At 32.5% G+C, this 27,113-nt stretch overlaps 2 protein-coding genes across 3 annotated transcripts in view; one reads left to right on the top strand and one right to left on the bottom strand.

Moving 5' to 3' along the window:
* LOC120636100 (frequenin-1) overlaps positions 1–23,075 on the top strand; it is a 219,402-nt gene extending 196,327 nt beyond the window's left edge. For both annotated transcript variants that reach the window (XM_039907398.1, XM_039907397.1), the window contains 6 exons: positions 19,699–19,723; positions 20,065–20,113; positions 20,483–20,572; positions 20,771–20,849; positions 21,468–21,556; positions 22,693–23,075. In XM_039907398.1, coding sequence (XP_039763332.1) covers positions 19,699–19,723; positions 20,065–20,113; positions 20,483–20,572; positions 20,771–20,849; positions 21,468–21,556; positions 22,693–22,860 — 500 coding nt within the window. In that variant the 3' untranslated portion in view covers positions 22,861–23,075. The remainder of the gene's footprint in view (positions 1–19,698; positions 19,724–20,064; positions 20,114–20,482; positions 20,573–20,770; positions 20,850–21,467; positions 21,557–22,692) is intronic.
* LOC120636099 lies at positions 1,625–2,999 on the bottom strand. Its single transcript, XM_039907396.1, has 2 exons — positions 2,956–2,999; positions 1,625–2,875 (listed from the first exon to the last, which is right to left on the bottom strand). The coding sequence occupies exons 1-2, from the start codon at positions 2,983–2,985 to the stop codon at positions 2,237–2,239; spliced, it is 669 nt and encodes a 222-aa protein (XP_039763330.1). The 5' UTR covers positions 2,986–2,999; the 3' UTR covers positions 1,625–2,236.
* Positions 23,076–27,113: the final 4,038 nt, after the last annotated feature.

The raw sequence follows: 27,113 nt of genomic DNA, 5'->3' as shown, positions 1-27,113 counted from the left end.
ACATTATTTTGTAATAGCACATCGTTGACGTTAAGAAATCTAGTTTAGCTTTTCTACAAGATATTCCAAAAGTTTAAGTTTTGCTCGCCTCTTCATAATGAGTATATCCTTAAAACATACGTACGTTATTTAATATTAAGTTAGTTTATTTCAATAATTATCATATAAAATGAAATAGTCAATGTTAAATGAAATGGCGGAGTCCCAGGAACATTTTAATCTTTCATCAATAAATAGTAGGGTGGCGCAAAAAAAACGACTATTTTTTTTTTTTGAGTCTCGGATGAAAAAATGTTAGTTTTTGATGTTTTAAGAGCCCTCTCCAAAGGACAGCTCAAAAAAAAATTTTTAAGAGGTCACTCCAAATTTTTTTAAATTTCGAAAATCGTCGAAAATAGAATTTTTTTTTTTTTTTAATTTTTTTTCTCGTTACGGTATAATTTTATAGACCAAAAAAAAATAAGTTTCTGAAAGTTTCAGTTAAAAATTTTAATTTTGAAAGGTCGCTCATAATTTTTTTTAATTTATTAGTAAATGACTTTAGATTTTTTTGAGTGACCTTTTAATATTAAAATTAAAATTCCGGCCATTTTTTTTCCTTTATTTAGTACAATAATCTATAAAAATACACCACGAGATGAACTAAAAAATCAAGGATAACAAAAAAACACAATTTTTTTCTAATTTTATCATTTTATTTAATCAACTACAACATTTTAACAGTATTTTAATGAACTTTGTTATTAATTCTGAAATTAAATTTTAAATTATAACCGATTTTAACTTTATTTAGATCGATATCATATATTATTAATTATTTATTATTTATATATATATATATTATATATATATATATAAATAATTACAAACAAAGTTCATTAAAATACTGTTAAAATGTTGTAGTTGATTAAATAAAATGATAAAATTAGAAAAAAAATGTGTTTTTTTTGTTATCCTTGATTTTTAGTTCATCTCGTGGTGTATTTTTATAGATTATTGTACTAAATAAAGGAAAAAAAATGGCCGGAATTTTAATTTTAATATTAAAAGGTCACTCGAAAAAATCTAAAGTCATTTACTAATAAATTAAAAAAAATTATGAGCGACCTTTCAAAATTAAAATTTTTAACTGAAACTTTCAGAAACTTATTTTTTTTTGGTCTATAAAATTATACCGTAACGAGAAAAAAAATTAAAAAAAAAAAAAAATTCGATTTTCGACGATTTTCGAAATTTAAAAAAATTTGGAGTGACCTCTTAAAAATTTTTTTTTGAGCTGTCCTTTGGAGAGGGCTCTTAAAACATCAAAAACTAACATTTTTTCATCCGAGACTCAAAAAAAAAAAATAGTCGTTTTTTTTGCGCCACCCTAAATTAAATAGTAATAAAAATTTTACTTCAAACGCTCGTAAAGGTTACACGCACACACTTTTTTTTATATATATTCGGTTCGATTTTTCACATCCTTAGAGAGAGGAGTCTGGTACCATTCCTTAAAAGAACCGTCCCTCATAGCAGTAAATAAATATAAGTTATGCATGAATTAGAATCTTTGTTGGGAATGCAAGACGCAATTTTCCAATCATTCTTTACCATTACCGAACATACGTTTACAAAAAAGTTGCCTGGGCTTCTTATTATTCGTCATCTAGGAAAAGTTTTTTTTTTTTTTTCCGACCTTTGGCAAACAGTTAAATTTATTTGGAAACTAATCTTAACTTTTTACAGCACCGTGCAGCATATCACATTTAAGTATCTTTTCTTTTCCGTGGTTTAATTTTAAGTTCAAGTATTCTAACTGCTTATGTAAAACCGGATTTAAATAAAATTTATCATCCTTTGACTCAATGTACCATTCTCTATGGAAATTTCGGGTTACATTAATTTAATTCGTCGGTCGATATCAGCACCAAATCTTTTACTCAATTAACAATCAACATTTAACTGATTGAATTACACAATCCAGTTTCTTCTTCAAGTAGTGCTTTTTGTGAGCAAGAAATAAAACAATAAATATTAAAAAAAAATAGTATGGGCCTAGAAAATCTAATGAACTGATAAAGTAACACCAAATTTCGTTGCTCTCTGAAGTGGGCAAAAGTGAAATGGCGCAAAATTTATCTCGTACTGTTCTCCTTTCCTAACAGCAGAAACGTTGTTGTAAATATTATTGTTGTAGAAAGAACTATCCAAATGGAGTCCTATTTAAGTATAAACTGATGAACCAACTGGTATATCAACTGGTTTCAAATTGATTGGTCATTTTGTTCTTGAACTTTACAAATTTAGTCATTGCTTTGCTTTTTAATCCGGTCACTGTTCGATTGCTGTCAATAACTAATATTGGATCTTCCTTCTTCTTTTGAAAAGGCAAGGGCTCTTCTAGTTTAGTAACGAAATATATAGAGGGAATATTAGGAGACTTAGGATCACCACCCTCATCAGGAAATACAACATATATAACTACCGGTTTTGCATCTTTGCCTTTACCAATTCTCACGTTTTTAGGTGCAGTGGCAACTATAATGTTGTAATCACCAAAAGGTTGCTTAATAATCGGTATATTAATATAATTCTTGTTTTCTTTTGCTTTAGAATCATCATTTGGTGGCTGTGCTGGAAATATTATTTTTGTAATCTGATTTGTGGATCCCATTCCCAAGTTTGCATCTTGTGGGAGAACTACCTTGGAAAGTACTTCGTGCGTTGCTTCCGGCTTTAACTCTTGAGGAATTTTGGCAAATATGCCTCCAGACGACTGCGTTTTTATTTCTTCTTTCCCCAAACTAGGATTGAACTTCACACTGATTCTGTTATTAATTGGTAAACTTTGTATTCCCATGATATACAACAGCAATAAAAACGCTTTGATAACCTGTAAATTTTACTGCATTTTAATTATAAGTTCTAACCAAAATTATCGATATATTAAATAAAACAACAAATCACACATACACTTCCTAGAGGCACTAAAAATGAAGGCATAGCGATACTTTCCAGCGAAGTTGCAAAGATAAACTAACCGTAGCAGCAATCTAAATCGGCTGAGCGGCCATTGTTTGCTTTGTTTACAAACACACTATTATTAGCTAAGGATGTTTTATAGTTCGTAATGGGAAAAATAAACATGCTAATGTCACTATGTGTTGAAACGGTTTTATAAATGACAATTGCATCATGATTACGCATTGTTATTGCACCCAATACTGTCCTGAACCCAATACTGTGATGACAATCATAACCAATGAATCAATTAGAATATTACATAGGTTGCATTACATTGATCTGAATTTGTTCATTAATAAGTAGAATAATATTGGATTTAGTATTCAATTTATAATAATTTTACTTTATATATCTGGTAAAACAATTTCATTCCGGCCCAAGACGCATATTATGTCTTCAAAATATAAATATATGGGCAGAAGAAATTGTATACAGTTCAGAAATTCAAACAAATAAGAGGTAACCTCATTTCAGGAGTTTCATCAACAACACTTTCATTAACGAAGGGGATAATTAAAAGCAATAACTCAATAGGGATTGTAGTTTCATAACAGAAGTTTGGACCCTCATTATTTTGCCCTGTATTAAAATATTAAAAAAATACTTATTAGCCGTTTTAATGAAGGAAATATTCTGAGGATAAAGAAAATATTTCACTGCATTAAATGACTAGAATTATATATAGGTACATGTATACATAATTCATTATAGCACTGGCACATTAGAAATGACTATCATTATTGGCTGATAACGATATTGATGGACGAGGATAATCCACTGCAGGGCTTTCACTCTCTTAAAAAAGAGAGTTTAGTGTATAAACCCAACACCGACAAGAGTAGGTCGAACAAAATTATCACCATATAGATTTCGGGGGGCGAGTTCGAATCGTTATCGGTATGGCAATTAAAATATCACTAGTTTCAACTGTGAAGGAAATCATGGTGAGGAAACCTGCATACCTGAGAGTTCTCCATAATGTTCTCAAACTGCTCATAACAAAACATAATGTGCTCTCGTGTGGAATTCACCAATCCGCACCGGGCTAGCTTGATGGACTACGGCTTTACCTCTTCTCATTGTGGGAGGAGACCCGTGCCCTGTAGTGGCCCGGTAATGGCTTGATATGATGATAGATTTGGGAGACAATGCAATATTGCAACGTATGTGGGACACATCGTATTATTAGTATATTATTTTCTAAATAAAATATTGTAGAATATATTTTACTGGATCACAGTGCAAACTATGCGCAGTGAATCGCTCGGTATGCACTGGCCCATAATAGAGATACGGATGATAAAGAGGGTGCGACGTGGGACTGTTTATAGTCAATTCTATAGCAAGTGTCTTATATTGCCTATATTGCGTTGTACGATGGCGACTGCGGGAATTTTATGGACAACATAATGCTTTTGTCGCGTACATTTCATTGTATTGTTGAGTTTGCTGCACAAATATTTATATTTTGTTACATGTTTTCTTAATCTTTATTATTTTTAAAGGCGGCCTGGTTTGTTGGATGTCTTCAATAACTCCTTAAAAACCGCGCAGTTTAGTGAGACAGATTTATCTACCCGATAAATGTCTAAACTTCTTCGATGGAATCTGACAGACCGCAGCCTTAATAGTGCGACCACATATCCACATGCCACTATGAAGAAGCTGGGTCAAGCTGGCCATTTTAAGGTAGACAATCTTAGGCTTGACTAATTATCATGGCGTACTAGTAAGAAATTGACGTTATCTATCTCCATGCCGCGGAGAACACGCAAAGTACCGGTTATCCTGACTAACATGTGATACCTAGTTAACAAATTCATATTTAAAAATTCTTTATTCTTGGACGCCTGTCACAGGCTGAAGCGTTCAGACATATCATAACCATCATCATCAAATCAACCCCTCCCCGGCCCAATACAGGACACGGGTCTCTTCCCAGAATGAGCAGGGCGTAGTCCACAATGCTGGCCCATTGGTTTATTTCACACACCTTTGAGAACATCATAGAGACATGCTGGTTTCCTCACGATGTTTTCCTTCACCGTTTAAGCAAGTGATATTTTAATTCCTATAAACACACATCTTAGATTCGAACTCTGTTTCCCGAAAGTGATGTCGAAGTCCTATCTCAGTAGATGGGACTTTGACTTCACTTTCGGGAGTAAACAAGCGGTGATAGACCAGTTTCTATCACCGCTTGTTTACATCATTGTGAGGTGATGGTGATCAATACGTTCGCCAACTTAAGTCTAGAGCTACGAGGGTTCCAAACGCGCTCTGGCTAAAGCTATTTTTTTTATTATCACCATCTCACACTTATATTATATTTAGCTGGGAAGTTAAAGTTCAGCTTGTGTACCTATCGTTTAAGTTACGAGAAGTTTAAGATTTTTCTATTAGCTTACGTTTAATATATGCTTTGAACTTATTGACAGAGATCTCAAAGATTTCATTCGGTAATTTTATTTTAAAATAAAATTCTTACAATTTCCCTTGAATGAAATACCAATTAAATGTTGATTAGAAAATATCGCCTGAAATTATTGGACCGCAAAAGTACTTGCGTGTGGTTTAAAGCGGTGGTTCGTAGCCCAACTGTATGTAATCTACTTTTCATCCCAAATAACAATCCTATTCACAGTTAATTACCTCGTTTAATGTAAACATGAATCATGTATTTATGTAAAGCAATCATATGTAGGATTAGAAGTCATCGTGTGATCGCTGAGTATTATGAAAATTCTTAGAATAGGCACCCCCAGCAGACTGACTGACTGTCAAGCTTCTTTTCTTGCCAGTTTATCGCAAATAAATTAATATACCACTATCTGATCTGATTCCTTGATAAAAAGCATCCTATGAACTTCTAGAGTATGCAAGCTCTCGAGATCACATTTCGGTCGACCGAGTTCTGGCCCGCACAAGAACAAGTTATGGGCTATTTAAGGAATTTAATATCCATTGTTTTCACCGTTAATGATTTCATCCTTAACCCTTCTTCTTTGAAAGACAAAGTGCTATGTGTACTGGGCATGGAGTTGGTAATGATGATGAACAAATTTTAATTTTTTCCGAATTTATATTATTCGTGTCAGGTTGCTATATATATATATTTGTGTTCTTATAATAGGCATAGTAAAGTGAATATACACAACCGAGTGTTTCTAATATTTTGTTAAATTTAATTAAAATTGCAAACTCAAGCTTGCAGCGCCATAGTGGTAGGCCAAAACGATGTTGCCGCGATTAATTAGATACGTTTTCATCTGGCTGGACCGTAGAGGCACAAAATAGAATAGGAAGTTGTGACGAGAAACGGGGCGAAGCCTTTGTCCAGATTTCCGACACTACAAGCTTGTATCATCACCATCAGACACTGAACGTCCCTCATCTGGGCACAATTAATATCATGCTCAATGCAAGTAAGCGGATTTGTATTCAAAAATAATAAAGATCATCGCTCCCTGTACTTTTTATAATATTTTTATCAAATTACATAAATCCTCTTCGAGTTTTGCCCACCCCAGAAATCCCACCTGTGGTAGGAACCATACCAATATTTAGGCAAAAAAAATTGAAAAAAAATTAGTTCAACGCAAAAAGATCAGGCAGTAGCAACAGTTATTGATTTTTAGATTTCAATATAAAGAAAGATATAACATTCCTTTCCCACAATCTAAAGAGTCTTGATTTTTCATTGTTCTTCCCTATTACATTCCGAATCCTAAGCTTTGTTTCTTTAATGACGGGAAATGCATTACAGTTGGAAGGTAGGTATTACCTCTGAAAGGGTTCTAACTCATTATTTGTTGGGACAAAAGATTTCTTAGAATCGACATTCAAAGCGGGCTTTTAAACTTACCAGCTCGTATAGCAAAAGTAGACGTCAGTTTTTAACCGGCTTCGACTTCGAAATAAAGCGGATATTCTCAGTTCGATTCGTTGGCTAGGTTAGATTAGATTTTGTTAAACGTTTTCATGTGTAAGGGGATCCAAATTTATATAAATTTTATTTATTTTGATTTAAAAATAAATACCTAATAACGGTCAGGCATAAAACACTTTTATTAAATACTAATTAAAAACAAAACTTTTATTAATCGGTAGACCGCATTTTTTTGTCTTGGTTTTTTTTTCATTTCTCAAGTTAGCCCCTGCTGTAAAATGAAGATGCAGTCTAAAATAGTAGCGGACTAATCTGTTAGGGAAATATTACACGGCATCGTACTGCAACGTGAAATCGGCACGACGGCACGTCTTTATCGTAAGGGTCGTAAATAACCATGGCCGAAGCCTCCATCCATGCCAGACCAAAGAAAGACCAGAAATTAAAAATTCTTGAATTGTCCCTGCCGTTGGTCGCGTGACCTCCTACTTATAATACCAAAGCGCTCACCACTGAGTCAGGGAAGTTGTTTTCGCCGACCTCGCATACCATGCAATAGAGATACGACGGAGAGAAGTGTCAAGTTGCTAGCTTAGGTACATAGATTGTTTGCATACTGGCAGCGTTCGTATTCCGAGGGACCAAATTAATTACCTATATCAGAATTTCTGTACTTCCTTATGTTTAATAAGATCATGCTATGAACAACATTTAATTTTAGCTGTATACCACAAAATTTATATTTTGTGTTAAATTGTTTGCACTTGACCTTGCGAGAGAGAATGTTTTAGTTGAAACGCGCTGAACTGAACGCGATAAAACAAAGACCCATACCCACTGAACTATAATTTTCCTTGGAGATGTAACCACAGTACAAAGAAGATTTACAGTTGTTCGTTCGCCTTTGATTTTATGGTAAATGCCAACAAGGTATCGATAGCGTCACAACAGAGTCTATACTCCCACACTTACCCGCACCTTTGCTATCTCGTATATATCTAAACGGCTTATCGGACCTCTTTATCCTTACTCTATAATATAACAGAAAGTCGTGGTTCTAACAATGCCCATACGTTTCTGTATTGAAATATGTCACAGTTGATTTTGTCTACATCCCCGCGAAAATAATACCATCGATAGAATTGCTATGGACAGGATAATCACTATCAATCATCGTGTTAATAAATGGATGAGGTAGCCGACACAATGAGTACGACTATATTTCATACGCATTTCAAAACTGTGAATTCAATATTCGCTAAAGTTATTTTAACCTAGATCGATGTACCTACTTAAAAGTGACGATCAGATTAAAGTTAAATAAATAAATAAATAAATATACTACGACCATACCCACATCACCACCTAGCCCCAAAGTAAGCGTAGCTTGTGTTATGGGTACTGAGATGACTGATGAATATTTTTGTGAATATACATATAAACACCCATATACTGAAAAACATTCATGTTCATCACACAAACATGTTCCATTCGTGGGAATCAAACCCCCGGCCTTGGATAAGCAAGGTCGCTGCCCTCTGCGCTGGTTGGCCGTCAAATTTTTTAAGTTAAAATTGTCTTTCTAATGCCCGTTTTGACTTAACCTGGGAAACGCTAAAACGCATATCTAATAATTTAGGTGATGCGAAGAGTAAAATAAAGTAAAAAGTAATGTTTAGGGAAGCCATAAACTGACACTTCACAGATGAAAAAAACATAAATTCGACTTTTTTCTCTTAAATCCGTACAATAAATGAAAAATTTGATAATATAAACTTAAAATACCACACCTAGTGGCAAGAATTATAGGCAAGTTAGGTTATATGATTTATGTTTTAAAATAAATAAATAAAAATAAAATGATTTTATTTCAGGACGGGGACCCACATACAAAATTAAGAGATTTACATAAAATAAATATAAAAGACACTGAGATTAAAAAAACAATAATTAATTAAAATCTAAAATTAAAATAAATTAAATTACAATTCAAATTTTTTTATATTATTTCATGTTTAGAATCTGGTGCACTTTTTGTCAATGTTTAAAAAATACGTTGCCAGGGGCTGCCAGAGCGACGATTCTAAGGAGCTTATTATTAGAATTTTCGACAGTTTCCCAGAAACTCACAATTCTTTTACGAAGTATAGCGCAGAAGTCGGGGACTTCGGCATCGGCAAACATGCCCGAGGCACTGCAATACCTCCCCTTTTTTAACAAAACGCGGAGCGTGTCTTTTTGTTGTAGTGAAAATTGGTTGGTGAAAGGAAAGGCCTGGGAATCATCTTTGATTAGGTGTTACTAACTTGGCATTGCCTTTTTCGTCGTAACTGAAAATGGGCCGATGTATAATAACATTTTAATTCAATGTTTTATCAAACGCATTCAATCGTTATCTATTTGTAAATAACGGCATGTCGGTGCGATTATTCACACTATTCGCTTCAGGCTTCCGACGTGAAAGATCTACGCCTTATCTACGTTATTTGAAACGGTCCTTAGAGGATGTCTCTTTCATCTCTCTCTGCCCTATTTATCTTGACAGGTTTATTTATCTTGCCATCGCAACTGTATAATAGAAGAAAGGACTGACTGTACGTTGAGTAAATTACAATGTAGACACTGCAGAATTGTTTTATTTTTATCGATTTATATGGCGCTTGTCAGAAAGGAATATGAGGAAATCAGAAGATGGAAAATGTTTAGTCACCTACTAAGTCTTGATGAAATGGTTACCAATATAATTGTCGAAGAAGCAGAAGCGGTCCTCGCGCATTGGGTAGGGGCTCGACTTCACTTTCGGGGGCCGAGTTCGAAACCCAGCATGTCCCTCTAACTTTTCTAACTTATGTGAGTTTTAAGAACGTAAAATATCACTTCAACAGTGAAGGAAAACCGCGTGAGGAAACCTGCATGCCTCAGAGCCCTGCATAATGATCTCTGGTGTGTGGAGTCCACCAGTCCGCACTGGGCCAGCGTGGTGGACAACGGGCTTAATCCCTTCTCATTGTGAGAGGAGACCCGTGATCTTTAGTAGGCCGGTAATGGGTTTATGTGATAACTAGCTGTTGCCCGCGACTTCGTGTGCGTTTGATTTTGTTTTTTGATGTGGCATTCCTCCAACCACATTCATATCTACACAAAGTTTGCGGAAAATTAAACACATAGCTATAACCTCTATAGTACAAAAATAATTATTTAAATCGGTTATAATTTGTCGGAGTTATGGTGTAAAATCGTCAACCACTTTCATCCCGTCTCCCAAAAGAAACGAGCTTAATGTCGGGATAAAAAGTATCCTATATTACTTCTAACACTTCCAAGAGTATGTGTACAAAGTTTCATGAGGATCAGTTTAGTAGTTTTTGCGTGAAAGCGCAACAAACTTACATTGACATTTATAATGTTAGTAGGGATAATGATTGAGGAAAAAATAAAAAGAGATGAGAAGGAGACTGAGACTGGATTTTGTGGGACAAATACAGCGAAAGGTTAGGTTAGGTACTTATAAAGAGAAGTCGCGGATAGTTCCGAAAGCGTTTCCGTTGCCCAGTCACCAGGCGACTGGTTGGAACACCGAGGGGTTTTAGCCGGTACGAGCCCATGAGGATTAGCTCCACGAAAAAAAGAAAAACAGTTGGATAATCCAAAAGTGCACGCCTCATAATCTCATTCATTACAATAGAATTGAGATTATTTGCAAACAAATAATAATTAAACTACGTCTAATTATACCGTGAAAAGTAACAGGCATTCAAAATACTGAAGCCTATAAAAAACCCAACTCGATAAGTGAAGTATTTCGCTCGTTATCGTGACCACAAGATACGGGATCCGCACATACAGACACACGGACGTCCAAGACAGAACTTTTTAAAAAAAAATTTTTAATTAGTCATGAGTGTTAAAAATAGTGTTTTTTCTCAACATTTACTCTATTTATATTCACTTATAAAAGCAATAAAGAATAAAAAAAGTGACATTTTAAGTTGGAGAATCACTCGGTGTGCGTAAAACATAAACTGACAGTACACTCACACTCGATATAGTCCTTGCCTACCGGTGGTAGAGTAACAACAAACAGACAAAAGTTCCTTTGTTAAACCGAAATTAAATGAATGAATACTGATTCTTAATTATTATTATAATACAAATAATATTCATATTTCAGTTTTTATGTAAAATAAACTTTTAAAAACAAATAATCCTCAGTAAATGTAATTACTAGAAATCGCATTGTGTGTGCCAATCGTTGCGAATTTTGCATATTTAACATGCAATCAGGTGATGAAACCCTAGCGAAAAACGAATCCCTAACGTTTTATTCCGGGAATTCTGAAATACCGATACAAATGCAGTCTATGCGGACAACTGTGATCTCAAAACAGTTTATCTTAGGTACACGAGATATTAGTATCGCAGAAATAATAATAAATAGTCTCAATAATAATAATAATAATAATAATAATAATAGTCGTTCGCTTGGACCAACATCTTAAGAAGCTTTGGCTTGGTTGTTGGATCAAGGGTCGGATACAGAAGGAATTCCTTGAGACGGCGCGTATTGTGAGGAAGTTCATCACGCAAGCCCCGCCCCGCAAGCGGATGGTGAACGTCTTTTTTACGTAACTTTTTAGTAGTGTTTTTAATTAAGCATTGTTAAGAATTTTAAAAACAATGATAATTATCAATAAATGACAGAAAATATTTGTAATAGTCTCATACAAATTAATAGCTTAGTCCCACCATCCTGCTTAATTGTGTGTTGACGGGCTTATACGATTATCATCACATGGTGATCATAACCGGAACCAACGGCTTATCGTACTCCCAGAGGCTAGCTGGCACATAGGTGCTAACTCTCTTGTACAAAATTTCTATACTGAATTAAAGTGAGCTGTCTTAAAGTAGTGCTATCTTTTTTACAACATTGTCTTGTAGATTATAACAAAGTCAATATTGTTTAGTTTAGAGATTTGTGCCCAACAAAATTGGCGCCGTTAAATGTAATAAATCATCCACGTCTTTGTTTATCTCCGTCGCTAAATTGTGCAATATTTCGTCAGCAAGTAATTTATACTCCTTGCTCCTTTATATACTATATTTTATCTACCGCTTTGTTTTAATTAGGAATGGAAGTAACGCGCCTTTATCTCCCAAAAACAAAAAAAAGGTTTTCTTAATTAAACCTTGTGAAGAGATCTGGCTATTAATTTTTCCCACCATGACTCTGACTTAGATAGATATTATAAAATTTCGTCCGTTTCATTTATTAATTGTGGATTTCACTTTAGGTAAATAATTAACCCCAGTAACATTTCGATCATAGTTTTTCGATTTCTAACGAGTGAATAAAATTGATTCCGATTCATGGCATATAAAAATTACTTTTTTCGCACAAAAATGATTTAGTTAAAAGATAAAAGAAAATTAAACGAGTTTTTTTGAAGAATTGATGTAGATACGCTTACATACTAGTCAACTCAATCAACTTCGTTTGCGAATAATTTCTAATATCCCGTGGGATACAGAAATCATCCAGCGGTGCCTGTACCTGCCGCTAGAAACCAAGCTCAAAGGTCAGTTAAGCTGCTTAAAGCATCAATGGCTAAAGCTTGAAAATAGAAATACCGGCTTTTCTATAAACTTTTATACTTTTTGTAACCCTCTGGTTAAGTTATTATCTTAAACTGTCTAATATTTAAGCGAAAGCTAAAATACTACCTAATAGATAAAGTAAGAGGCCTTTATACAAATTCCCATTACTTGCTATGCAAAATAAATGAACCGTTTGGAGGTCGCATTTTTAAAACTATAAAAGATCTGTTTCCTACTTTTTTGCTGAAATCCCGAATACTAGGTAATATGAAAATAACTTGAAAAATTGCAGACCTATATTATGTGCATATACAAACTTTCTTTTCCTTACAATTAAAAAAAAAATACTTTTCACCAATATTCTCTAATAATTTTAAATTTGTACCGTTCGGGCTCATCGAATATTAATTGCTGACTTGGAAATAGTATACTTTATAATTTATGCTACCTTCACATTGTATTATATATATATATTCCTGTTTCTATTACAGTAACATAAATATGTCCATAATAATATGTTCATAACGTCCATAATAAGACAATATAAATACGTTGCAAGATCGAATTTACCAAAGAAGTAACGGTTGTTAATATTCATTTCCTGAGAGAGCAGGGTGCTGATAAGGTTTCTTTCCTTTCGCTTTAACGTAAAGCGCTTTGGAAGCTCCTAGTGGAAAGAGACTGGCATAGGAGACACAAAAGAATCGCAACTAATGCTATTAGCAGACGTAACAAAGAAACATACTCGTGTTACGTTTGAATATTAACATGAATAAAAACTATAACATTTTGTTGTTATTCTAGACAATTTTAGAAAAAATGACAACGAATCGTAGGTTCTCTCGCAAACTCTCTCTCTCGTTTATGTTGCAAAGAAATAGTTTATGATCCAGAAATGTTATAGGCCGGTTCATGTGGGATAGATCAAAGGCGGAATTCGTTCTTCACCTCTTCCTCTTACAATGCCTAAATGAGCAAGCAATTTGGCATTGCGATTAGTAGGTGTAGGAAAAGTATCCAGGATAAGTGATTTTTATCTCGGAAAAACTACTTTCATTTATTTTATGTCGTGTTGTTAGTTTAATTTCACGCTGGGACTTTCGCATGCATAAAACTTCAAAATGAAAGTATTATTAACGCGAATATTTCCTTCGCTAGGGAAGAGTAGCTGGAACCAGAACTAGTTAATAAAAAGTAAGCCGGTGGAGTATTTAAATCATAAGTCGATTACTATGCGATAGATGTTGCAATGAAGTATTCGAAGCTCTAATGTCCTGTCATATGAAAATCTATGCAATAAAGTTTTATGTTCTCAATTTTACGACATAGAACTTAGATAGGTGAGTGCCAATAAAACTGAACAATTAAACCTATGACGGTGTACTTTCACATAAATCTTCAGATACCACACATTGTAAACAACTCTTTTAATGGCTTTTCTATAAAAATGTTTTACAGTTAATGTGTAAAAACATATCACCATAAGTCATGATTAAACATGAATCGTACAATTGTGAAGTAGCAATGTATTATACATAAGTATACATAAGTACTACTAGTGTAAAATACTTATGTAGTAGTGTAGTGTATGTAGTAGTACTTATGTATATAAGTATTTTACACTATTGCTTGCAATTGTGTTGTGAAGTCTAAAATTCTCTGCAGATTGTGATGTGTTTTCTTAGCTATTGCAGATTAATTATTAAAGAAGCAGCAAGCAGCAAGAAAAAAAAGGTGTGACAAGTTGCACTATAAGTTGCCAACTCATAGAATAATATTAAAACAATGGCACCACCGCTATACAAGATTACGCAGATCTACATAGAGATGGTCTCAAGGACCGCAACATAAAAAGATATTGGATATGGTATTTTACTTATTTTATTATAACAGAGTTACTATAAAATTCTAATTCCATGTATTTTGATATTATTAATAAATATAAATGAAGTTGAACTGCTACTGCATTAGTATAATATAATATATTCAAATAACACAAATTATGTAATGTGAGGTCGTAAATATTCCATGTTATCAGGCCGGCTGTACATTGATTGATGACGGGTAGAGTGCCGGTAGTACTATTATGTGATATATTTGTTTTGTGGTACGGGTTGTATTTAATAGGATTTTGGGCATTATTTTGTAATTCGAGTATGCTTGATAGACATTTTTGCTAACTGCTACTTTCCTCTTATTTTTTTAGAAAGATAAATACCTAGAACCTGTTATTGAGATCAGTCCTCCAAATTCTCTATGAGCTTAGTGAGATTCTTTTATTATAACACTAATGTACCACAAACTAATAAATTCACTTTGAGTTTATCAGAAATTAAAAAACACATTTTTTATAAATAAGTTTATTAACAGATTAAACAACTATGATACCATTAACTAAATGTATGAATTGGAAGGCTGCCTTAATGTATCTAAAAGGGTAACATGCAAACCATGAGATAATAATTATGTCTACCCATTTTCTAGACTTCTCATAGGCATAGGACGAGAAAATTGTTGACATCAAATTATCTCGTGGCACGTATGTTACCCTAAATAACTCTATTTAAAATAGCTACTACTATTAGCAGCATCATTACTTAGTTTTTATAAAACTTTCTTGTGTATACTACTTTAAAACAATCTATACGTAACAAACGTATCGTACGTAGAAAAATCTATATATTTACAGAAACGATTTTGCACTTCACTGATAGGTTATGTAAGGAACGCGATCTTTATTTGAATCCTTAAAAAAATTAGCTAAAATGATCTTTACAATTATTATCAGATAAAAATAAATCATAGGCAAATAATTATGGATTGCTTCTAATCCTTTTGATTAACTGTAATATAAGTTATACAAATCAAAGGATCTGTACAACTTGTACAAATTAGAATAGACGTTTAGCTATCTATTATCTCAATATTTTGTATCAATATGTTTACTCTATATAAAAGCCCGAAAAACTACCAACATAAAAAGTTATATGTGGCAAATTAGTTAAATTCAGAAGTATTTTAAATAAAATTAATTAACGATTAATAACTAACGATTGAAATACCTTTTTAATGACCATTAATGACTCTTCTTTCTATGGCAACATCGCTACCAGAATTAAGAGGTAATTGCCTTAAACTTTCATCATTTTCTGTAGGTTGACCACCTTTGTATTGAACGTATAAAACTTCATGCTCTGAAACCTTCGTTGGTTGCGGTATAACTACTTGTTCAGGCAGTTCAGGTTTCTTTGTTAAAACGTATATTACAGTATTTTCTTCAACAGGTGCCAAGTTACTGTTAAGTGCTGTCTGTAGCTGTTGATTGTACAGATTATCATATGTAGGCGCTTTTATAAATATAATTTTATATATTTTTCTAGGTGGTAATACCGCAGGTAACGCAGGTGGCTCATTAAGGTCCGGGGGTGGCACATGATAATAAATACTCTTAGTGATAGCTGGTGCTGCAACATTTAAAGTTTGCAATGATAATGAGTTAAGTTGGCTGTTTAGTAAACTTAATTCTTCGGAAATTGTAGCTTGGGTCCCTTGATAGTGCAGCGAAGGTTGTTCAACATTAATATTTGGTAGAAATATATTCTGATTATCTTGAAAATTCAGTATCTGTTCATTTAGGTTATTAGAATTACTTTGTGCACTGATATCTCGTAAATTTAAAATGGGTAGTTCAATACTTTTAATTACATTATTTACATTTTCTGGAGGTTGAATATGTTGTACATCACCTGAATGCTCGTGTAGTTGCAGTTCAATTTTTGGGTTTTTTAATGATTGTGGTAGAATATTCTCTGTGAAACTGGGAGCTTGATTAATATTGAAATTTGCTTGGGGTATCACGTTGTTTTGTTCCAAATATTCGAGGCCACCATTTTCTCTTATATTTTGCGTATATTCACTATTCAGTAGATTAACTAGGGGCGGCACGTTGTTTTTAATATTTGAAATCAATTGATTCACTGACAATAAGGGTTGTGGGTTTGCATTATATTCTGCTATCGAAGAGCTTTGTGAAACAGCAACCTCTTTTGCATTTTGGCCACCTTGAATTATTTCTTCGTTTTCATGCTGTTGCAAGTATGGATAATCACTATGCGGTAAAGAGTATGATACAGTAGACTTATCTATATTATTTTCTTTCAAAATTTCTACTCCAGTGTCCTGCAAAGCTACGTTTGGCAGCTCAAATGGAATGCTTGGTTTTGGGTACTCATATCCTCCTTGTGCACTTTGTAGTAAAGCGATAACATTGAGAATCTGAAATGAATAACTTTTTGGTATAATAATTCATACACTTATTTTTATTTAATCTGACCATTTTCAAACACCAAATACACAACGAACCGTTAAACACCACATATTAAACAACTCCGCGTTAGTGTCACCAACAAAATAAGGTAAAATCTTCACTACCTTAGTTATATATTAAGCTTTCTCCAAACTTGTTAATAGATTTATGTTTATTATTTTGCATAAACCATGCGTTTGTTATTCCAATAAACATCAGCTGCTTCTTAGGCCTTGGATATGTAAAGACAGATATAATATTATGTACCTTTTAATAAGTAACATCGCATTGTTCAAAAACTAAATTCAATAATTAAACGTTACTAGATTATACACGAAAAATACACTCAATAATTATATAATTATTTGTACGTAGACATTTTCTAAAAGTAAACTATAAATAATTATTCCCGTAACCTTCTTTCTTCTAACGGTATACGCCACTGAATTTAATTTATTGGAGTGTTATGTCTTTTTTTATTATACACCAATTTAAAATTTAGGGGCCTTAAAGTCGTTTCATATTATGACAACTCACTTGAATGAAGCCACCAGACTATAAAATTTCATTCCTCTATTCAGTCAATAAATTGAGCGGGATACCAAGTATGAATGCTTACTTTGCAAGGGTTTCATAAAGATTCATTTTTTGGTTAAAACAAGAAAATCTTTAAAACTATCGTTTGATATCCCAATTCTCGAAGAAGTTATGAGGCTATAACATCCCTTAGAAACCAATTAAACGAAGTTAAAAGCGGACGGGCGACCCGATGCAGTGGATAGACATATACTCCGTAGAATAGCGGATGAAAGTTTGTATAGAAAACTTTTCAGAATATGTACACGGACAAAGTCGCGGGAAACCTCTTGTTACTGTACAGAAGTCGTACATATTTTAGTCGGTTAACTTATGAAATAAGTGAACTTCGTTTTCCGCTTCCAAAAACGCTAATCGGCCTTTTATCTACTATATCGTAACCTTAAGTTTACAAACTCAATATTTTATGCAAAGTCTATCTAAATGCAGATGTTTTCGAACCTTAATAGTTATGGTGGTGTCACCAATGATATAATTATTATATAATAACATATTTATAATATTAAAATGTAGGCTTTTTGATGTAATCAATAACATAAAAAACGAGCCTTTATCATAAACCATATTAGATAGATGATTTATACATAACAAAATGAAACTTCTACATAATATTATATAGCTATGTTCAATAATATTATTATGTTCTATATGCTATATTTTTAATATTTCAGCATTAACATAAAAAATTGAACATAATGAATTTTTCTATTAAAGAAATCCCATACATACCTAATACTGCGTATTACCTGAAAAGTATCACCAAAGCAAAGTGTGTAGTGCAGTCCATACAAAAAACACTGATTGCCATTTATATCTCATATTATCTATTGATGTATAAAGAAGAAATTACCTATGTTATGAATGCTCAGTACATTAGTCACTATAACATTAAAAAACTTATTAGCCCATACTTTTCCGGAATCGAATTTATGTGATTATCTAGCCAAGCTTCCATGCTGCCTGAAAAATAACTTTGTATATATAAATAAATAAAGAAAGGAAAAGAAATAATAATATATTATAATATTATAAAGAACGGATTATAGCTTTAGAGGCTATACCACTTTTGCCAATTTAGAGGTTGATACATTTTATCATTGCAAACAACAATAAGTATATGTTAAAAGTATTTAATAGTTTTTTGGAAATACGGTGTTGGTTCTGAAAAAATAGTACCTTAGTTTTTATTTTCATTTTGGAGAAAGACGAGTGGCGTGGACCCCAAAAGTTGATAACCTCCCTTGAGTAGATGACGCTTTCCTGGACTCCAAATTTTTCTAATTCACATTGAGATTAATGGTTTAGATCTTTTAAACTGCTCCTACCACGATCTCAGATTGACGTATTTTCCACAACATTTGTTATAATTTTATGTAAAAACTTAAAAGTACGTCTTTATGTAACTAGCAACTTTTGCTAGGCAAATTTTCGAGAATCAGAATTATTAAACGACCTTTAGGATTGGAAAAATCTCCACGGAATACGAACATTTTTAATATACCTAAAAATATATGTGGCAGAAGAATAATTTCTATGATTATCCATATTGTATCGTAAATGTATATGCCCTATACTAGAAAATATTTAATATTGCCTTTTAAAATATTATTAATATGCTCTGTTATAAAATCTCACAATGACACATGTTTTTGGTTAAAAATTAATTTCAAAAGCTAAATTTTGACTACATATTTATAATTAAATAATAATCAATGAAGTCCTTTGAGAACTATCACTTTTATTTAAGGCCAAACTGGATACTTATTGAAGAATTACTATGTGATGGGGCCTGTACCCTACAGTGCTATATTAATAGGCTGATCGAAATTCAATTGCACATTGAACACGGCGCGGAAAGCATAGATTCACCTATTATAAAAGGTACACAAAAACAAAAATATTTCCCCCGGTTGGAAGACTTAAAAAATGGCATTTACGTAAATTTCAGTTTATCGACAGAATATTTTTCTCCGTCATAAAGTCATAAAATCAAAGATTTATCACTGACTACAACTAATATCTACTAAGTACTACGTAGTGCGTAGTTAAGTACTTTAAGAAATCGTATTGACGAATAATTCAATAATAATAATACGTAAACTAACAAAAACATACTTGGTACATAAAACCTTTTTATTCCACTCATCCCTACCAGTTAATTGGAATAAAATTCCACTCTCATCTACCGGGTAGGATATTGAATTAATATGCTGTTATAAAATAAATAGTTTGTTTTAACCAGGAAAAAAAGATAATCACCTTTGACGTACATTTTAACTAAAACATTGTTTGTTTGTTACAGTTACCGAAAAGGAAATACGACTCTGGTAAGTACCTACTATTTTATAAATCGTGACACTTGCTGATTTGGTAGACAAATACTTGTAGCATTACCGTAAATTAACGAATGTATTTACCAACATCACCTAACAACAAAAATAGCTAAACTAACGCTTCATTAATGTCTGTAATAAATCCATTTGAACAACAAAAAAATAGTACAGAATCTGAGTTAGAATTCACGGTAAATACTGAGTCAACAAAGATCTTGGAACGTGAGCCAACGATCGAGTAAGGTATTAAGAGTTGTACAAAGAGCCCTATAGTTTAAGCACTTTCAAAGCATATCGGTATGTAATTATCTAACTTTTTACTTGCATTTTTTCAGGCACAAAGGCTTTCTAAAGGACTGTCCCAACGGCTTGCTGACTGAACAGGTTAGCAAAATATCATAAAGATACATAGTGATAATTGATAATGTTATTTTCACAGAACTTTGAAAAAGAAATGACTTTTTACCTAGATATATATTATTATTTAGGTTTATATTTATCTGCAATGAAATCACTTTATACAAATTTTATAGAAAGCAGATAATGAATAAAATACAGTCCAAATACTCCATTTACAATATTGGAATATACTTAAAGAAAAATGAAATTTAAACCAGATAACTTTCTGTAAAAAATAACTTTCCTTATCTCAGATTAATATATGTGGGTCGTAAATATCACCCGTATTCTTATTCCGCTAAGTAAACTGTGATTCATCGTAATTTATATTCAACTGGTATATCTCTGTTACAGGGCTTTATAAAGATCTACAAACAATTCTTCCCTCAAGGTGACCCGAGCAAATTTGCTTCGCTTGTGTTTCGAGTTTTCGATGAAAACAATGTGAGTTATAGTTAATAGTTATAGTAGGTGCTAAAAGCCAAATCCATGTTTATGCACAGCGTTTACGCGGCGATGCATTTTTTTATTTACTAAAGCAAAGCGAATATTTATTAACTGTACGTATAAAAATAGATTCATCATGTTCTTCATCTTCATCATGTTAATAATATCTCATAATATGCAATGTGATTTTTTCAGGACGGGTCAATTGAGTTTGAAGAGTTTATACGAGCTCTTTCGGTTACGTCAAGGGGAAATTTGGACGAAAAGTTGCACTGTAAGCATATTTATTTATACAAGGCATAAGATGCAGGTTATTACTATATACTTGAATGCAATTTACTGGTTAGGTTTGATCGAAAAAGAATTCATAATCTGTTGCCGTCTTTTTTTGTATCAACTGCTGACGTCTACAGTATTTTTCTTGTAGCATGATGTGCATTGTCTACGCATCTAACTTATTTTCTACTTTACTATCTTAGACTCAGATCATTCATGATCATAGAAAAATGGCGTATATGAATGAAACGTTTTAGTTATTAGCTATAGCAATTTTAAATAAGTACGTTCCAATTTTTTTTTTAATTTCGTGTTTTTTATGAGCGGTGTATTTTTGTTTTATTATAAAAAAATACTTCTTAATAAACTTATATCGGCTGCATGAACCTATGCCCGTTGGTTACATAGCTATGCCACTGTTTGCCTTCTCAGAGTATAACAGCCGTGCGAATGCAACCCCATCGTGCTAAAAACTGTAGGTTTGTGTACCGTACTCCTGCGGTTCGTGCAGGACTTGTGACTGTGTGATTAATTCAAAAAGGCATTCTCAGAATTATTATTAGTCCCATAAAAACCTTCAAAAATACTAATTAATATAATTTCCAACAATTTTCAGGGGCCTTCCGTCTTTACGATGTTGACAACGACGGATATATAACGAGGGACGAAATGTACAACATAGTCGACGCGATCTACCAGATGGTGGTAAGCATTTGTTTCTATAAGTCTAAAGAAGCCTAAAATGTAACATTGCAAAGTCAAAATAGAACGGATTCGAAGAACTAATCTAATACTGAATTAGATCAGTTCTTTGTACTTGAGAAACATCAATCAAAAAATCTATTTTGTGGTAACCTACCACCACCTAGGAAGGTAAGCCACCTAGGAAATGTTTAAACTCCAAATAACGTGTATTTCAATTTTCATAATTAGAAAACTATCCTAAACAATAAAATTGTCAACCTTAACTGACCTTAATATTGTTTTTATTCTTTATATTACATCTTAATATATATAAATCTCCTGTCACGATGTTTGTCCGCGATGGACTCCTAAACTACTTAACCGATTTTAAATTAAATTGACACACCGTGAGCAGTCTGGTCCAACTTAAGAGATAGGATAGCTTAGATCTTTAATTATAGTCGCAATTTTATTTTATTGCAAATTATTTGTCTATAATTAATTGACAGTCACATGTTATATATATACTACTATACTCATTTAAGGCTTAGCGATACTGAATACTTTAAAAACAATATCAAACGCAGACGAAGTCGCGGGCAACAGCTAGTACCATATATTTTAAGAACCATATATTTCTGCAGCTATTTATTAGGAGAAAAAAAAATGAGAGCCAATTTCAGTCTAGCAAAGTAAGACCGTGCTAAAAACTTTTTTAATACTCCTTCCTTTCCTTTAACAATAATTAGGTATACAATAAACCTTATTGTACTCGTAAATAGCCAGTGTATTTTGGCTTATTTATAAGGAAATGGTATAACTGTAACGCTTCCAGGCGAAACATAATTTTTTTGCTTGGTATATCAATATTTTTGAGCAATATTTATTATTCAGGAATAAAATATCTGATATCGAAAACTTTTCAAAAACCTACACGATATATTTCAACTCACTGTAACCGCTGCAAAAATGGGTATTAAATAACAACAAAATTGAATTTCCTGAAGTTCAAATATTATGCTTTTAGAAAACCCAATATATCTGTTTGTTCTTTTCGATGTATCGCAATCGATGTAAATGTACATTTTAAATATTTATACAATACTTGTCAATAATTTTTGGCACTTCCTGCATTTGACTTTACTCTTTCGCTTCAGGGACAAACCCCACAACCAGAGGACGAGAATACACCCCAGAAGCGCGTCGACAAGATCTTCGATCAGATGGATAAGAACCATGACGACCGCCTCACACTCGAGGAGTTCCGTGAAGGAAGCAAGGCCGACCCCCGCATTGTCCAGGCACTCTCTCTTGGGGGCGATTAATCGACGGTCATCCTCTCGCCGGAATTCTCATTTACTGAAACATAAACCCCCTTATGATAATATTTAATTACTATTAATTTTGTATGCTTCACATTTGCCAATATGAATGCGTAAAGCATTGGTTGGTTTGATAGTTGAATCAGGGACCCAAGTCTGCTAATAAAAGTGTGCCTGCGAATTTCGTTAACAACTTAGTGTTAATTAAAGAAATGTCACTAAAAAAACCTCAGTCAAATTAAGCAATTTTAAAATGTATAAAAAATTTCCTATGGCACCCACACTGGGAAAGTCTGTATAGTGGGTGTTTTTTTTATGTTGTGTTTACTTTCTACTCGGTTACTGTGACTTTATTCACAATGATTCTTTTTAAGAGAAAAACAAACATCTGCTGATTTTAATCACCTTATTTTTACTATTTGTTGTGCATAATATTTCAACACTACTAAAACGTATTAATTGAATATGAATTTACCTAACTATAAAAGGTATTTTTTATATATTATTATTTTATAACAAACATACTAAGAATTTATTGTTAGTGCGAGCTTAATTAAAAAGGACTGCGAAAGATTTATTCAATTAATTTGACCGACTCTGGCATACTAAAAAATCGAATGCTTGGAGATTCGCCAAGTTCCTTACCTTACGTTCCACTAACCCCGTTATTTTCTTTTTAAATTGCATTGCTCCTTAAAAAACGACACTTATTGCATTTTAGGTACGTAATCAAACAGCATATTAATAGATAATTAATGAAAATTATATATTGAAAAATGATACAAACTCTAACTTTCGATGATTGAATACAAAAACATAAATATTTCATTGAGCATATTTACTAATAAAAAGATTCAAAATAATAGCGAGACGCCGACTGCAGAGTAAACTGTCTCTTCCTAGCGTTTTAAAGCGTTAGCCTCGTCGGGTAAAAGTAGCACCTGGATCCCTCTTTCCGGAAATTTTTGATACTGTCCTTACACTAACTTCGCTTCAAATTTCATATTGGCAAATTAACTTAATGTACGCAATACTGGTGACCAAGTCACTTGTTTTTCGAAATACTATATCTAATAACTATCGTAAAAGTTTATATTTTTGATTTTTAAAGTATATTCAATAATGAGATAACCACATCCGCGCGAGAGAATGACCATTGGATGAAGAACCTCCCTAATATTTCACGCATCACTAGAACTTTTGTAACCAATCTATTCATTGTGGCAGTAATCTCCCCCTCAATTTTAATCCAGTTGCTCAATATGATGACTTTACTAGTGGAACAAATTGAATTATGCCGTTAATCAAACTTGCGTTACACGCGTTATTACCAGGAGTCAAGGAATGAAAACATAGGTGATCGGCATAGATTTAATTTGTTTTATTGTAGGGTAAGAAACTGAAGAACAAAAAGGTTATGCCCAGTGAACCTTTATTTTACCGATATACGAGTAAGTACTGCTATTGTACATCTACGTGCTGCGATAGCCGTTGAATTAGTACTTATTCAAAAAAATATTACTAAGTAACAAAAACATTTGTAAATCTGAATGATTAAACTAATAAAATTCATTTGAGATCATCAACGCATTAATGAGATAATCATCTACGAATATTTTGTTACCAATGTTCCCAAATGATTGTTAATTGTTGATTAATGTTAGGTTTTTAAGACTTGCGCCCCATTAAATATCGTTAAATTTGTATTTTGGGACAATATAAATGAAAATAATGAATTTTTGGTATTATTAACAAACGTTTTGGGTTTTTACAGCCCCATAGTTACTAATTAACGTAATTATCTCACGAAAGCATGTTTCGCGGCAAAGCTCCGGGACGGATCGTGGTGATAATTATTCTTTTATCAATTCAAAAAGTTAAAATGTTAAAACTGTAAAAATTGTTATTCAATATTAAAAAAAAAGTTAATAATATCAATGCGGTTTTTAATAATATTCTATTGAACAACATACACAAGAATATTCTTTGATCGCTGAGTTACATAAATACCTACTATGTATAGGATAAAAGTACGGTGGGAAAGTAGCATATGCGCCGACCTTCAAATCAATTGAGTAGAAATTATTAATTATTAGAACTGCGCATTCCTTTTTCTGCGCCTATAATACTGTGCGCTACTAGGTTGAAAAAAAAATTCACATCTTTTTCAGGATTTAAGCAATTTTCAAAGAATTGCATTAGCTACCAGTAGTTAATTGTGACACAAGTACGCAAAGTTGGAAATTTAAAGTCGAGGCACAGATTTAAAACTCGAGTGGTAGGCGAAAATTTGAAAAGCGCCGATATTCAACACATTTGTAAAACGTCAACCAGGACTACCCTTCATGTACCTACCACACACCAGGAAAAATACAACATTCAAATCAGATTAATTAACGCTCGATACAAATTTTTAATTAATCAATCTACTCCGGAAATTTTCTGATGGAAGATTAAATTAAGTGTGGCTACCCTTTTCCTACTTGGACTTGGAAGGTTGGTTCTAATAACATGGTTATTTTATATAGAGATTTCGGATTAAATTGACTAACTATTAATTTAGGGTGCTAGTCGATATTGGATACGCAACTCTTAAAATTTTGAAAACGGGGAATAAGATCAACTTTTCAAGCAAATGCATTAAAGATATTTGTATTGATGTAAGGTACAAAAGAATTACAAAATACCTATTTTATAATGTTTCCGTAATAGGAATACTCAGTAAGTATATTAGTACCTTGATTACTCTATCGGTACTAATAAAGTGCCTAGTAAAAAATGGAAGCGATGTACGGTTTCTAATTTCAAATGTTACGTACGAGTAGGTACTTTAATTAATTGTCTTTTGTGCCTTAGTCAATTTTTCATTGTTTTTTCAAAGTAAGTTTTGGTACTAGAACTGAAAAGTTTGAAACGGTCTTCGATCAAAAATACTTAGAACTAGAAGAAAAAATACTTCTCATTAATATTTATAGCAATGAGAAAAACATCTAAACAATTAAATGATGATTTAATCACGACTTCAAAATATATATTAGAAGTAAAAGGTAAAGTACAGGCATCATGTAAAAACCTCATATTTTATATGGTTATTATCAAATTAGATTGATTTTCATTTTTAAATAAATAATAATAGACAAACAAATTAATCGTCAGAGCCTAGAACCAAAATCGATACCAAGGCAAGGCAAAGTTCCCATGGATAACTTTAGGATAACTTTTTTACATTTACATTATTTATTATTCATGTCCAAAACCACCAAAGTTGAAATTCAATAAACTCGTAAAAATTTCACTTGCAGGATTTGATTACAGTCTGACGTGCCTACTGGCCCGTATATAATCTCATAAGTAATGTAATGCTTATCGGGAATCTAGTTAATTATTGATCGAAGATTTCAGTTCCTAAGCTGTCCGTTTTTGTCTTTGGGCATGTTTGTAATTTTAAGTTCGTTCACAAAACGAACTAGAGTAGGAAATTGTTTGGGCTGTGCATTTCGACTAGCAATTAAGTGTTTGGACTTGGGTGTGTACTAATTAAAATTAGTATATATATAAAAAGAAAATTGTGTGCTTTACATAAGCTTTTCAAAATCTTAGCTAACGTTTTAAAGTAACGATCAATCTTATTTTCAATAATTGCTTGAAAAGCCAAAAAGTCTTGGAAATCAGTTATTGAAAATTCTTTATTTTAGTTTAAAAAGTCAAGTAAACGCGACTTTTTAGCAATACAAATTAAATAAATTTAAAGTTCACTAAGTACATAACCTCAAAACTTTAAACAAGTTATGCTTCTAAAGAATTAAATTGAGATTTAGTAAAATAAAAAAGGAAAGCATTCTATGCTAATTTCTGAACTAAATAATTCGAAAGTAAAACTATGTATATCGCGTTTACTCGTCATATTACAAAATGTACCGACCTAAGCCTACATAGCAAAAACTTAGGTGGGTACCAACCTGTTAAAACTTTTGAGAATTTTACTATTCCTTGTACTTTCTGCGGCAGCGAACTGAATTTTAAAATATCCATAAGAAGTATTTAATCATTATATATTGTAAGAGGTATAGATATTTGTATAATGTTTAACGTTGACGTAACGGTTGTTCATGTTATTTTTTTTTAAATTTTCTTATTTACTTACTTTTCGTTATTTTTAACTAATCAGGCATCTTCTTTTTTCTTAAACTGAGTTGAACTACTGTCAGTAGAATATAGTGATTTTTGTTGTTCCTATTTGCAGGATAGGTTTTAGT

This window comes from Pararge aegeria, chromosome Z (assembly GCF_905163445.1).
Source record: "Pararge aegeria chromosome Z, ilParAegt1.1, whole genome shotgun sequence".
Lineage (NCBI taxonomy): Eukaryota > Metazoa > Arthropoda > Insecta > Lepidoptera > Nymphalidae > Pararge > Pararge aegeria.
Note: the sequence above shows the minus strand (reverse complement) of the source record. Positions and strands in the feature narration are given on the sequence as shown.

Excerpts from the sequence above, each read along its gene's own strand:
- LOC120636099 (XM_039907396.1), bottom strand. The coding sequence starts at position 2,985 with ATGCCTTCATTTTTAGTGCCTCTAGGAAGT. Across the intron at positions 2,876-2,955 it reads TTTTAGTGCCTCTAGGAAGT|GTTATCAAAGCGTTTTTATT; the intron begins GTATGTGTGATT and ends TAAAATTTACAG.